Source organism: Durio zibethinus, chromosome 28 (assembly GCF_047325235.1).
Source record: "Durio zibethinus cultivar Kanyao isolate XHJ-2024 chromosome 28, ASM4732523v1, whole genome shotgun sequence".
Taxonomy (NCBI): domain Eukaryota; kingdom Viridiplantae; phylum Streptophyta; class Magnoliopsida; order Malvales; family Malvaceae; genus Durio; species Durio zibethinus.
This window is the reverse complement of record NC_143189.1, coordinates 4,143,290-4,157,603: the sequence shown is the minus strand read 5'-3', so window position 1 is coordinate 4,157,603 and position 14,314 is coordinate 4,143,290. Positions and strand designations below refer to the sequence as shown.

Below are 14,314 nucleotides of genomic sequence, written 5' to 3'. Positions count from 1 at the left end.
AAAGCCCAATCTCAATTCCTGAAGGCTCGAAGTCTTTTCATAGTTTTATATTCATCAAGCCCACCTCCTATTCTTTATCAGGCCAATTCCAAATCCCGAATTCGATAATAAAAAAGAAATGCGATTTTTTTTAGTAAAAAACAGCTCGTAGTCAAAGAAAAAAAAATCATATTTGAATTTCAAAACTATTTAATATTATTTTTTAAAATAATTATATGAATTAATTAGATTAAATTCTGAATTCAATGTGAATTTTTTAATTTTACTGTCATAATTGTATTACTTGGATCTTGTTTAGGCTTTTCCAAAATAATAAAAGCATCAGCGAAACATAATAGACAACTTAACAACTCATGTACATAAAATATATGCCTAAGTATCTTTGAATTGAAAAAATCAAAGTCAAGAAGAAAAGGCAGCACACCAACAGGAATTCAGTTAATGGGTCAAGAATAGGTGGATTGGCCTGCAAAAACAAACATTATGGCCACCATATTAGGGGTGACAGCTTTGACAGTCTGGAATGGATGCTATTCTCATTATTTTTCTCTCTTCCTCTTCTGATCCGGATTTTGGCTTTGTCAGGTTCGGTATGCTCTCTTTCATCGATGAAGTTTCAATTCTCAAATAATGCAAGGAAACAAATTTCAACAACTCTTAATTAGGGATGTTACTTGGGTCGGCTAAACCCGAGATCAGACCCAATCCGTTAATATAAATCGGATTAGGTTGGATAAAAAGTTAGCTTGGTTGGATTTATTTCATCGGTCAATAGCATATTGGGTCAAATCATGAGTTATCCGAACCGAATCAAATTAAAATTTAATATATTTTTTGTTTATTTGAAGCAAGCAAAATAAGATGATAATTGATAATAATTTAACGGATAATAATTATTATCTAATATGTTTACGTAAGATTCAGATAATTATAAATAATTAATTAATAAATTAAAATAAAAAATTTATTATTAGTAACGGATTCAAAATGAATATAAATAATATTTTTTAAATATTTAATATTTAAATTTATTTAAATTTAAATAAATAATAAATATCTAAATTTATATTGAAATTTATTATCCATTTATATATATAATAGAAAATTTTATATTTGTAAAAAACTTTGAATCTTAAAAAATAATTTTTATTTATTATTAAATAAAAGTAAACTTAAATTTTAAATTAAATTTTTTTATTTTATATTTTGATAAATTTTAAATAAATTTAAATATTATTAATATTCAACGAATTTAAACACGAATATCTCTAATTTCTAACATTAAAAAAAAAAAAAAAAAAACTTTAAAGTCCTATTCTGACTAAACGCATAATCCACCTTTCCCACAGTGACAACACATATCAACCAAAAACCACAATTCCAGAGTTGAAAATCCAATTTTGGTCATTTCCTCATTTTCATTTTTTTCATGAATATTAGTAATTCTTGTCCGCGTGATGGTGTGGCAAATCACAAACGGTCAAATTGAAATGCTAGTAATTAATTAAATACAGATGATATTACTTTATTGAGACGACATTCAGGGGAACAAAGAGCATTTATTTTATTTTCTTTAACATCAGTTTTAATTAATAATAATTAGTACCTTAGCAATACCTACCCACATCATTGCTCTAAAATTAATACTATTTATCTTCCAATTTTGTACTACTTTCAACTTTTTTTTTTGTTGGGTAGGTAAGTAAATGAATATTATTAAACTAATAATTTCTGATTTTAAAAAAAATAATGATTTCTTTTTTTTTTTCTTTAGGCAAATAAGGAAATCTCATTCAACTAATGGAAAGAGTTAAGAAAAAAATCTTGAGAGCAAAATATTAAGGATTCATCTTAATACTAAGGATTCATGTTAATCATGAGAGCCAAATTAAAATTAAATTAAAATTCAATAAATAAGAAGGAAATAAAACCTTTTCTTTCTCTCTTATTTCTTCTGCCAATTCTTCCTGCATTTTTTTAATTATTGTAAATGAGATCAAACAATATGTGGTTTTGACCCTTAATGAAACCAAAAAAAAATCCCTGATCGTCCCCAATTAGGGGACATTTGACACAAATTTATGCCTAAATTAACCAAATGTCTTAATTTGATTAAATTGGGGAGAATTTTAATTTTAAGGCCTAGTTAATGAGAGCATTTTACATGTAATTTTTTATTATAATATATTCTAATTATTTAATTATAATAAAAAATTATATAAATATCTATTATTTATAAATATAAATTCATATAAAATTTTGATGATATGTAGTGTTTAAGAATAATTAAAATGTTACTTAAACTTTTTAATACAATATTTTCATTAAATTCAATAAAAATATATTAATTATACTTTTTTAAATATCACCTTAACTAATTTCATTAAGCTGCTTTTAATATTTCTCTTGATTTTATAGTATTGATTTGAATGAATTACTATAATTATAAGTACTTATTAAGCTGGGGTCTTACAAAAGGCTTAAATGCTTTCAATGATTGAAATATTTAAATTATTAAATTTAATTGTGTTGTCACTCCGAACGTGCATTAACTTCACCGGTTCGCACTCAAATGAGACGGGATTCAGCCAATTCAACAGAGGTTATATTCAGATCCGATTTGATTTTGATTTTGTTTTTTAAATAATATATAATATTATAAATTTTTTAAATTTAATTTTTTTATATTCTATATATTATTTTAATATATTTAAATAAATTTAGATATAAAATAATTTTTTTTATTTTATAAAAATATAAAATATTTTATTTTATTAATTTTTTATTTAAAATTTAATTCAAATTCAATATATATATGTTTAATATTTAAATTCAATTTAAAATAATAAAAAAATCAATCAAATCAAATTAAATATTATAATTTTCAATTTTTTTTTTTCACAACGGAAACACTGAAAATTGAGAAAGATATTGGGCTTGAAACTTCTTGGAATTGACATTCAGCTAAAAAGGAAATGACAGCGAAATTCTCTACACCAATTGACCGTCTAATCCAGTCCAAGAACTTCCAAGTAGTTTCATGGCAAAATGCAAGCAAACTGCTTCCTAACCAAGTACTATGACAAAACTATCGGGACACTCGACGGAAGGCCATCTTTGTAAAAAATAAAATAAAATAAAATCCTAAGACAGACAAAAAAGTTACAATATAATTAATTAGTTATAATTTAGTATTGTGTAAAGTTAATAAAAAATTGCATAAAATTTACACTTTTAAATGATAAATTATACAAAAGTTGTTATTATAATTAAGTAATTATAAAATTATAATGAAAAATTTTACAAGTGAAATGCTCCAAACTCATTAATAAATTACATAGACGTAAATTAAGTAATATAAACCTTTAAAAGAGTAGAAAGTGCCCAATGAACAAAGCTTCTTATGGGCTAAGTTTGAGACCAACCTTGGGGCATCATATTGTACTTCATATGACTGTCAGGTTTGTCAACAAGGGTCACTTATCAATCTAATATAATCCTCTAAAGAAGTAGTTTATGTAGGTCCAATGAAAGGAACTTCTTTGTAGCCAAGTTCTAGAAAAATCTACTGGGAACCAAGTTATATTTAGCAGCTAGACAGACCGTCATGTTTGTGAAGAAGAGCATAGGCTGAATTCTTTAACTACACAGTAGCAATTACTAAAATGGCAAGCGAATTGGCGTTTGATCTACCTTATGGAGTTGGGAACGAGAACGATATTTTGGAGCTTTCATATGACACATTTGCTGAAGAGTTGCAGCTCCAGGAAATCTTGGAGGGGTCCAGGATCATTTCTGAAATTACCACAAGTGAACCGTCATCCATCTCATCATCCTCACCATTACCCTCACCAACTTCGACACCTGAAGCAATTTCACCACCTGGTTCCGAGATATCTCTGGAAGAGTTAGAGAGAGGTTAATCATCCCTATTCTTCTCAAATATTTGCTTAAATTAGAAACAGGATTTTAATGTTCAAACTTCAATTTTCTTTAGATTGCATAAAGATTATATGTATGGAGAAAGATTAAAAAAAAATAATGCAAATTCTGTAACATGTCCAGCTTTTAACTTCAGGACTGAAAAAGAGCTGCAAGATGCTGTCTGTGAAGCAATAAAAAAAGAGCTGCAAAATGCTGTCTGTGAAGCAATAAAAAAATCTGAGTGTCCTGTCTGCCATAGATCGTTCAGCACGGAATATACAATCCCCCAGGATTCAGGCCTTAATTGCCAAGAGCAACAATCGATCAACTGCGATGAGTTAGGAAGAGGGCATGCCCAGAGTTCAGGGCTTAGTTGCAATGAGCAACAGAGGATCAACTGGGATGAGAAAAGAAGAGAGCATTTCATGGCGAGGAAACCTGGATGGAGGAGATCAACGAGACATTCCAATTCGAAGTTCAATGGAAGAAGGATGGGAGACATTCCTCAAACCAGTTCCAGGTCAGTGTTTTTCATAATCACCACTTGATTAATAACAAAAGGAAAAGAAACTTGTTTGGTTAATATTACAACTAATATTTACTTAAAACAATGATCCAGCCGCGAATTTCATGCAAAAATGAGTTCGAGGGGTGAAGACGTTCTTATTGCTGGTACTGGTAACACCCAAGATCCAAAGGGAAAAGGCATAGCAATAGATGATGACTGGTTGCTGTACTCTCAGAGGAAACCCAATAGCAATAGAAATGTTGTTCATGAAGATGATGAAGATGACTTGGATGATGAAGATGACTTTGATTCCGATGCAAGTCAAAAGAGGCATGAGAGTCGCAAGAAGAGCAAATGGTTTAAGGAATTTTTTGAGAGAATGGACGCGTTGAATGTCGAGGAGATCGACGAAACCATGTGGCACTGTCCAGCATGCCAAGGTGGTCCTGGTGCCATCAAATGGTACAGGGGCATCCAGGACCTCATAGCACATGCTAAAAAGATAGGAGCAAGAAGGGTGAAACTACACCGAAATCTTGCAGAGCTTCTAGAAGGGGAACTGCAAAATAAGGCAACTTCAGTTGCTCCTGCTGACCAAATACTTGGTAACTGGAAAGGTTTAAAAGAGGATGCAAAAGATTGTGAAATAGTTTGGCCTCCCATGGTTGTCATTATGAACACAATGACAAGCATTTATAAGGATGGAAAGGTAAGATGATCTGATTTTATTTTGGTTCATAGCAGTTGAATTAATTTCATTCTTAGTTGCCATTACTGATGCTGATTTTTAGTAATTCTGGTTAAACTGAAAAAGTAAATTCTTTCATCTAAAATGCAATCTGCAACTTCTTTTTACTGAATTGGATTTCAGTGCGTTGGCATGGGAAGTCAAGAGCTTCTCAAGCATTTCAGCTCGTATCCTGCTTTGAAGGCTCAACACTCCTATGGTCCCCAAGGTCACCGTGGACTGAGTGTCTTGGTTTTTGAGAGCTCAGCAGTAGGTTATTTAGAGGCTGAGCGTCTGCATAAGAATTTTATGGAGAAAGGATTAGGTAGAATTGCTTGGAATTCTTGTCCAGGCGTGGTCCTGCCAGGAGGAGAGCGCCAACTTTATGGTTGCATGGCAGTGAAGGAGGACCTGTATATCTTCAACCAGCATTTCCAAGGTGCCCTCTCCCTTCTGTGTCTCTTTAGATACTGTTAATGGTTTCAATTAATTGCCCTGGATCATTCAACTGAATCTCCTGAATACAGAACGACTGACATGCATTAAGTTTACTCTTGTTTACGGTCCATATTCTCTTCAAGTGACACGTTATTTCTATTGATCAGGTAAATCAAAGATCAGATATGAGCTGAAATCATATCAAGAGGTGGTTCTTAAGGAGATCGAGAAAATGAGCGAGAATAGCCAACAATTTATCCTGTTGAAGGACAGGCTTGAAGAAGAAAGAAGACGCGTAACAACCTTTGAAGGATCCGTTAATAATCTGAGTAGGAACCTGCAACAGAAAATGAATGACATCCATATTTTCAAACAGAGGGTCCAATTACTGCATGAACAAAACAAGGAAGAGGTAATAGACTCGAAAAAAAAAAAATCCAGATAAATTTTGTTTTATGCATTAGGTTGGTACTAACGGAAACAATATTAAGTACATTTTAATGGTGACTGAAAGTTGAGTGGTGTTTCTCAGATGGACTCCGTGGAGAACTTTTACAAGGACCAAATCAAAATTCTTGAAGCAAGGGTGAAAGAGCTTGAGAAGTTGCAGGAATCAGATGCAAATCCTGTGCATACAGGGGATCCTGAACCTGCCGTGGCCTCCCTGATCGAGGAGGACACTCCATATCAGTACAACGGCAACCCCAGTATTGATGAGGATTGAAGAGTGGAAAGCTCCCGCGCAAATTCAATGAAAATTGGAATGTGGAAATAAACAATCAGCTTTGACTAATTAATGTATTATCCCTGATGATGCATGGCTTCTATATTTTCAGGGTAGATGGTTTATAGAGTTTGTATGATTAGAAGTTTCACTGCAAAATTAGGTCTAGCAGCCTCAATTTAGTCAAATTATTAGCTCACCGTAAGGGTTCGCAATGAAAATCAAAGGCAGAAACCTCCAAAGTGGAAAGCTGATGCTATCGTTTGTTTGTAAGAACCAATCTTATTTCACAAATTTCTTCATGATAGTAATTGAACGGGAATCTTTTGTTTATTGACTTGGCCACGCACCAAAAGAATAGAAAATCAGCAAAGAACTTAATAGAGTTCTTTGCTCATGATTTTTTTTTTCTTTGGGTGTGCTTAATCAACTGGCGTCTAGGGATATCTCTTTTTAAGAGGAAGGCGAAACATAAAATTGAACCCTGACCTGCAGAGGAGCACACACCACTCTTGCAGGGAGGGTTGACAAAATTTTTATGAAAGGCCACAACCGAAGTTCCTTATTAGAAACAAATAAATAAAAAATTTTTTAAAAAATTTAAATTAATAGATTTATAAAATTTAATGTAAAAATCAATAATATATAACAAAATTATTAAAAATATTATTTATAATTTAAATTTAATCGATATTTATTTAATAATAAAAATTTTATCAATATTTTTATTAAAAATATTTATTTAATAAATATATTAAAATTTTTTAAATTTTACATGTATAATTTATGTTATGAACTCTTTTAAGCTATCAATTTTAATTTTTAATTTTAATTTTTATTCATTCATTTCTAATAACAAATTTTAGAAACTTCATTTATAAAAGTTCATCTAAAATTTTTCTTGTTTACTCTTAATTCTTTATTTTTACTTATATATTCTTAAGTCCATTTGAACTGACGACTTAAAAAAATATAACTAACTCATAATTTTTAAAAATTTAATCAATGTACATATTATTTGAACTAATATTCAATCCACGAAAAGGTAATAAACTTGTAATTCCTAAGCTGGTATAGTTTTCCTGACCTTGTTTTTTTTTTTTTTTTTCCTCTCGGGAATTACTAATGACCTTCAATCATCACAATCAATGATAATTGATTAACAAAGCGCTCATAAATGCCCTTTTTAAATGGACAAGGGCACATACTTCTGCGTAGGGGCCCTGCCTCAGATGGGAAACCAGATTTTATTTTCTTCGACGAGTGGGGTATGGCCTTTTGGGCACGCGGCTTGTAATAATAGCAGTGCTTTATGTTCCAGCTTGGACTGGAAGTTTTACATTTTTGTTATGGTTTCATAGGAAAAACTTTTGATGTGATAGTTAGTAAACATCACATAATTTACGTTAAGTCCTTGAACGAAGATGATTGATGAATTTGTTAATATTTTTAAATATTAAATAAAAAATTATTTTGTGTTTTTATTGTATTAATTTTTTTTATATATAAAACTATAAAAAAATTAAATTATTATCATTAAAATTAAAAATGTATCACTTTACAACAATCTACACTATTGTTGATATTTATTATTTTTTAAAATTATGATATTTTAAAGTTCATATGTCAATTTTAATTCCTCTTAGATTTTATTAATAGTATATGTGATTAATATGTACTTTTTTAAAAAAGTGAATGATGATAATTTGGAAAGTGAAAGAGATAGAAAATAAGAACGGAAGTTATATCAAGAATTGATTAATATATATTATCTAAGTGTTACGTTGTCGTTATTCTCTGTTTTTTTTATTTTTTATCTTTTTTACCTAATTAAATTATTGTTGTTATTATTATTATTATTATTTTTAGATATACATTGTTGTTAATCTTGAATCATATGAAAGAGTAAAGAAAAATTATTAAATGTTGTAGAAAAATATGCAAAACTATTGAGAGAGATATGAAGAATCACAATTGATTTTTTTTTCCCTTGATTTTTAATATATTTTTTAAATCAATGATGGATTTTCTCCCACAATTTAAAGCTCATAGAATTATATTATATATAGTTATACACCAATAAAATTTTATATTATGATTTTGCTTTTTGTCCCACTCACAGCCGATGAAAGAGCTTTTTCCCATATACCAGTAAGGCACAAAGTCTAGTCAAGAGGAAAGAAGGGAGACCTCAAAGTCAAAAAGTTTTTATGATTAACTTCTTAATGAAGTAGTTCAATCAGGCTAGGGATCTTCAATGCTAAGTTACTTGGAAAGCCATGCTACTTCCTCCATTTTGTACCTTGTAGAGAGACAGTGACCAAATAATTAAGCAAGAGTCTTTGGTATTATGGCACAAATCATACCAACATCTGATCTTGATTTTGTGGATGATTTTTACTACTCAGCACTCTTTGATGTAGATGAAGATGAAATCTTTCCTCCATCTGATGCCAAGTATGCTGAAGAGTTGCAGTTTCAAGAGGCTCTGATGTCATCCACGATCTATTCACAAGTAGGTAACAGCATCTCCGACGCATGCATCACCCATGCTTCATCCCCAATATTAATCCAAGCCATGCCTCAGTCAGAGTTAGTGGCGATAGGAACAACGGACGCTGGTGAATCCTCCTTGAGCTTCTGTGAGATTTGTGTTGAAAGGAAGGAAAGCGATCAGATGTTCACAACAGAAAGCTGCGTTCACTCTTACTGTTCTGAGTGCATAACCAAGCATGTTTTGGCTAGGATTGAAGAAAGGATAACGATTATTACGTGCCCAGGAGTGAATTGCAGGGCTGTGTTGGAACTCGATACTTGCAGGCCTATGCTTCCAGAGGGGCTAGTCCATCGCTGGGAAGATGCTCTCAGTCAAGAGTTTATTAATGCATTCCAGAGATTTTACTGTCCTTTCAGGGATTGTTCAGCCCCATTGTTGAATGATGATGGAGGAGAAGTTATTAGAGAATCTGAGTGCCCATTCTGCCATAGATTGTTCTGTGCTCAGTGTCATGTGCCCTGGCATACAGGGATTGATTGTGAAGATTTCCAGAGGCTTAATGAGGACGAAAGAGGGAAAGAAGATCTCATGGTGAGGGAACTTGCCAGGGAGAATAAATGGTCTAGGTGCCCCAAGTGCAAATACTATGTGGAAAGGACAGAAGGCTGTCCACATATGACTTGCAGGTCAGTTAATATCTAGTAATTTCTAATATTGATTCACCAATGATTTTGAATTATTGTTCTTGTCCATTTTTACTTTCTTATTTGAGAAAATCTAAATAAGATACCCATGAAAATGTGAATGTTCCATTGTTCCTTCGTTAAAGCATCTTATTTTTCAGGTTTAGCCAAGGGTCAAAGTTTGAAATTTCACAGGTTGAGTTTCTTTGGAATTTGGATAGGTAGATGTAGATCAGTAGATGTTATTCTCAATATACTGGAATGGGTTAAATCCTCTTGACCTTGAACTCATACAGATGGGTTTATACTGGACTCTTTAGAATTGTGGACATGAGAATTATCTTATCAACAAAATTTTCAGTTTGTGCATGAAAAACTTCTTAAAAAGAGCATTGATGATTGATCAGGGAGTTGCTCTATGATTGTGGTTGCAGGTGTAATTTCCAGTTTTGTTATGGTTGCGAGGAAGAGTGGAATAACAATCATGGTGGCTGCCAGAGGAATTGAGAGTACAACTAAACTAGACTACACCACAGTAAACATTATACCTAAGTTGTTTTTAGTCTCTGAAAGAAATTGTTTGCATCAAATGTGAAGAAGTCTAATTTGGTTTAATGTTCTAGTTCGTGAAGAACAAGAAGAATAAATGTACTGAGGTATGAACTATTTGCTCAACTTGCTACTGAGAATCGCTTGGCACTATTCTAAAAGTTTGTGACAGATGTTTGTCCATTGGAGCTTGTTCTTGATCAATCAAGTTAGCAGTTCATTTTATAGTAGTCTTTTTGTTGCATGCTTAAATACGCATTAAAACAGAAGTATGAAACCATAAGAACTGCATGGGAGAAGCTATCAAAGAAGGCATCAGATAGAGTGCTGAACTCTTAGTTTTAATAATCAGGATTCAAATGCTGATAACCTCTCTTGGGAAACATATTATCATTTTCAGTATTTCACTAAAGCAAGCGAAAGAATAATCTGCTAATTTACCTTCCACAACAATGCTTAATAGAAAAGGATTTTAAACTTTCTTGTGCCATGCATGAGTCATTGAATTTTCATTTAAGTGTTTGATTAACTTTTTCTGGAAGAAAATATGCTATATAGCTTTGGCAAACATGCTTTTGATCTCCTGCATTGTGTAGGTAACAAGGCAAAGATCAGCTAAGGAGACAAATTTCCGTAAACAAAAGGTGTGCTTTTGGGCTCCGAAATTGCCCAAAAGCACTTACCTTACTGATAATCATAGGCCTTTGGTCCACTAGAAGATAATTTTAGGCACTTTCCTCAGTGACTGCATCCAAACTGTGGCTATTGTTCGTTTTCATTTAAAAATTTCATAATTTTATTTCGAAAAAAATTTTATAAATATAAATTTAAATCTTAATTATATATATATATCATAATATATTCTCAAAATATCTTGATATGAGATTGAAGTATTACAATTACTCTATTCATAGAATATTCATGCCTAGACCAGAAGCAAACAACCAGAAAAGATGATCTCCCACATTCATGAAGGACATCCCAAGTGAGTCTCCTTTCAATTTCGTTTCTCTAGTAAGGAAATGTCTTTCTTTGCAAAAAGGAAAGAAATGCTTAAGAATGGAAGAATCTGTTTTTCAATTTAAAATATAAAATCTCATTATAATACTTGTAACAAAAATATTATTTAATTGAATTTTTTATTATTTCTTAATGTTTTTTAAGGATATTGTTATTGTTTAAAAATTGTGTATGAAAAATTATATATTTTATTTTTTAACACTTAATAACTTTGTAACATTCCAATCTCATATTGGTATGTTTTGAGAATTTGTTATGATATATATATATATATAAATTTAAATCTTTACTTGTGAGACTTTTTTTATGAAACAAAATTGCGAGACTTTCATGTCAAAACAAACAGTACCTCGTAGATTAAGTGCAGATCTTCACAAATAATAGTATCAAAGCGGTTATAATGGAACAGGAACTATGTGTTATATAATAAGAATCACTCTATAATTTTAACATTTGGAGTGATCCTAGGTTTGTGATTCTATGTGTTTTGTGTTAGGCTTGAAGAGAATATTAAGCTTTACCAAAAAAGTTTATGATAACTCAATTCATTGTCGAGATATTTTGATGATTTGCTTGATAAATATGTAAAAACTTAAACTTATACTTGTGAATATTTTTGTAGGATAAAAACATAAAACTTTCGGATCAAAATAGATAATAACTCGTAGATTAGATATGAATTTTTACATATATACACAACATATGATACAAATCTATTATAGTAATAGGAAAAAAAATTTCTTACACAAATCTATTAAAAATCTATCACAAATTTGTCACTATCTAATTTTAATAAAATTATTTTTTTATTAATTTGTTAAATGAATTAGAATTAGAATTACTTCCCATAAATGTAAAATTTTCCATTAAATAGTGTTTCTATTCTTTTAAATTAAATCTTATTTAAATGATTTTTTATAATCAATTTTAGGTTCAAAATTCTAAATACATTAAAATATTTACTAAACTCAATGTGTATTGATTTTAGAATTAACCTTATTATTAATTTAACATAATCATTTAGATTTTTTTTGGGTGAAAACCTCTTTATGATACTCGATATTGATATTTCAATTTATCAAATAAATCATTTCTTTCTTTTGTTTTATTAGGATTAAAAGTTCATCCTTTAAATAAATAGATACTCATCGCTCGTAAGAATATAGGTTTGAATCTTTTATTTTGTTTGATTGGTTGAAAAGGTCAATTTTATTTATGGTCTATTTCGAATTTATTACAAATATAATTCTATTCAGTAGTTTGGTTCATTATAAATCTTATTATATAATATATTTAAATTAATTAAAATAATATTAATTTCGATATATTAATTTAAATTATTAATTTTATAATTGATTAATATAAATGATGATAATAATATTATTATTAATATGATATTATTAATAATTAATTATATATAAAAAATTAATATATTTCAAAAAATATTTTTATATTAGGGACTAAAATATTTTTAAAATTTAATATTTTAAAAATATTTTAAAAATTCTAAATATTTTTTATATTAGATAAATTAAATTTCAAAATTTATGTAACCATATGGATTATTTACATAATTTAATAACTGATTTCATCAATTTAAGTTGTCATATTAGCAACTAACACTACATTAGCAAAGTCAATGTTCATGTTATCAAGTCAATGATCACGTTAAATAAAAAAATAAAAAAATTAATTATTAGATTAAAATTATTTAATTAAAATAATATAATGATTAAATTTATATAAATTATAATATAAAAATTAAATTTTAAATTTTGGTAAAATATAGAAACCTTTAGCATAATTTGACCTATATTTATTATACCAACATATCCCATAACCAGTTTTTCGTTGAATAATAAGTAAGGACAACATATATAGAATCGAAAATAAAAGAAGCTAATCTCCAAAAGGTCCCAAACAAATAAGCAATTTCAGTAGAAACCTTTTGATGCTTGGCATGATATGGCTCACGTTGATTCTGTTTATCTTATTCAAACAGTATGGTTGGTTCTGATGGCATCTTTAATGAGCAATGCTGCCATATCTTGCATTTTTTTTTTAATGAATGGATTCTGCTCCTTTTTAGGGTTTTCAATGAACATTAGAAGACTGCTTTCACACCCTTCAAAATTTTTTTAGGTGACATTATTAAATTCAAGAATAACCCAATAAAGGAGGGATGTTATGATATGATTTTAGGATTGAATATTGAAAATTTGATCTACTACATGATGAGAATTATTCTTGTCATATCCCTCCATCCATTTTGCATTGAGGTTAACTTTAATTAATTTGCTAATTAATTTTCCTTTCAGTTCCACCAATTACTTATGTGGTAATAAAAAATATTCGTGAAAATTCTTAATTTTTTTAATAGAAAAAAAGTAGCAATTTAAGAACAATAATAAAGATTATAAATATTAAAATTTGAATATCAAATTTTTTAAATTTTAAAAATAATTACATGAATCAACTACATTAAATATCAAATTCAATTTATCATGAAAATATGAATATATATATCCAAACAAAATAGGCATTCCTTGAACATATATACCTAAAGGCTACTTGACCTTGATTATGTAAATTTGAGAAAAGCCATCTAATTCAAGTGTTTATGTTTATATATATAAGAAAAAATTGGGTATAAAGCAAGATTTGACATTCTAGCCCCTTATACATTATTAGATAAGAATAATGCAATTGGAAAGTGTGATATATATGAACATAAAATTATCATTTCCAAAGGACATGTACAGCTTCTAGATTCATAGCTCTTCATTTTGCATTTTGTCATGTTTTCCTAACCCCCCAAACCAACTACAGCAGTCTAAATTGACAATCGTTTTTATTATTATTTTTAAACAGAAACAAAAATATACTGTTTTAATTCTAAGTTTTGAAAGATGTTCAGTGGTGAGTGATTATAATGGAACAGCCTTTGAATTATTATTTAATTACTTATAAAGATTATTATATATCTAACTTTAGTATTTTTTAATTTTCTTTTGACCCACAAGGAATATTGTCTGATACCCTAAACAACTTTTATACTCCATCACTTAGAAATTAAGTCCATAAATTTGGTATACTTCAAAACTTTCAATCAAATCAAAGCTAAAATTTCCATAACTAAACTCGAAATTCTACAATCAATTTTCAAATCAAAAGTTGGATTCATAATTTGTCTCATTTAGCATTTACTTTGGCCGAATCAGATTAAACCAAGTTTTAAAAATTT

The 14,314-nt window shown here is 29.4% G+C and overlaps 2 protein-coding genes across 2 annotated transcripts; both read left to right on the top strand.

Annotated features, from left to right (window-relative positions):
• Nucleotides 1–3,526: 3,526 nt before the first annotated feature.
• On the top strand, nt 3,527–6,859 carry LOC149510662 (protein SUPPRESSOR OF GENE SILENCING 3-like). Its single transcript, XM_089756805.1, has 6 exons — nt 3,527–3,918; nt 4,066–4,444; nt 4,544–5,141; nt 5,304–5,598; nt 5,765–6,009; nt 6,130–6,859. The coding sequence occupies exons 1-6, from the start codon at nt 3,666–3,668 to the stop codon at nt 6,319–6,321; spliced, it is 1,962 nt and encodes a 653-aa protein (XP_089612931.1). The 5' UTR covers nt 3,527–3,665; the 3' UTR covers nt 6,322–6,859.
• Nucleotides 6,860–8,585: 1,726 nt separating this feature from the next.
• On the top strand, nt 8,586–10,233 carry LOC111280915 (E3 ubiquitin-protein ligase RSL1-like). The gene is made up of 2 exons (XM_022868456.2): nt 8,586–9,504; nt 9,936–10,233. The coding sequence occupies exons 1-2, from the start codon at nt 8,672–8,674 to the stop codon at nt 10,006–10,008; spliced, it is 906 nt and encodes a 301-aa protein (XP_022724191.1). The 5' UTR covers nt 8,586–8,671; the 3' UTR covers nt 10,009–10,233.
• Nucleotides 10,234–14,314: the final 4,081 nt, after the last annotated feature.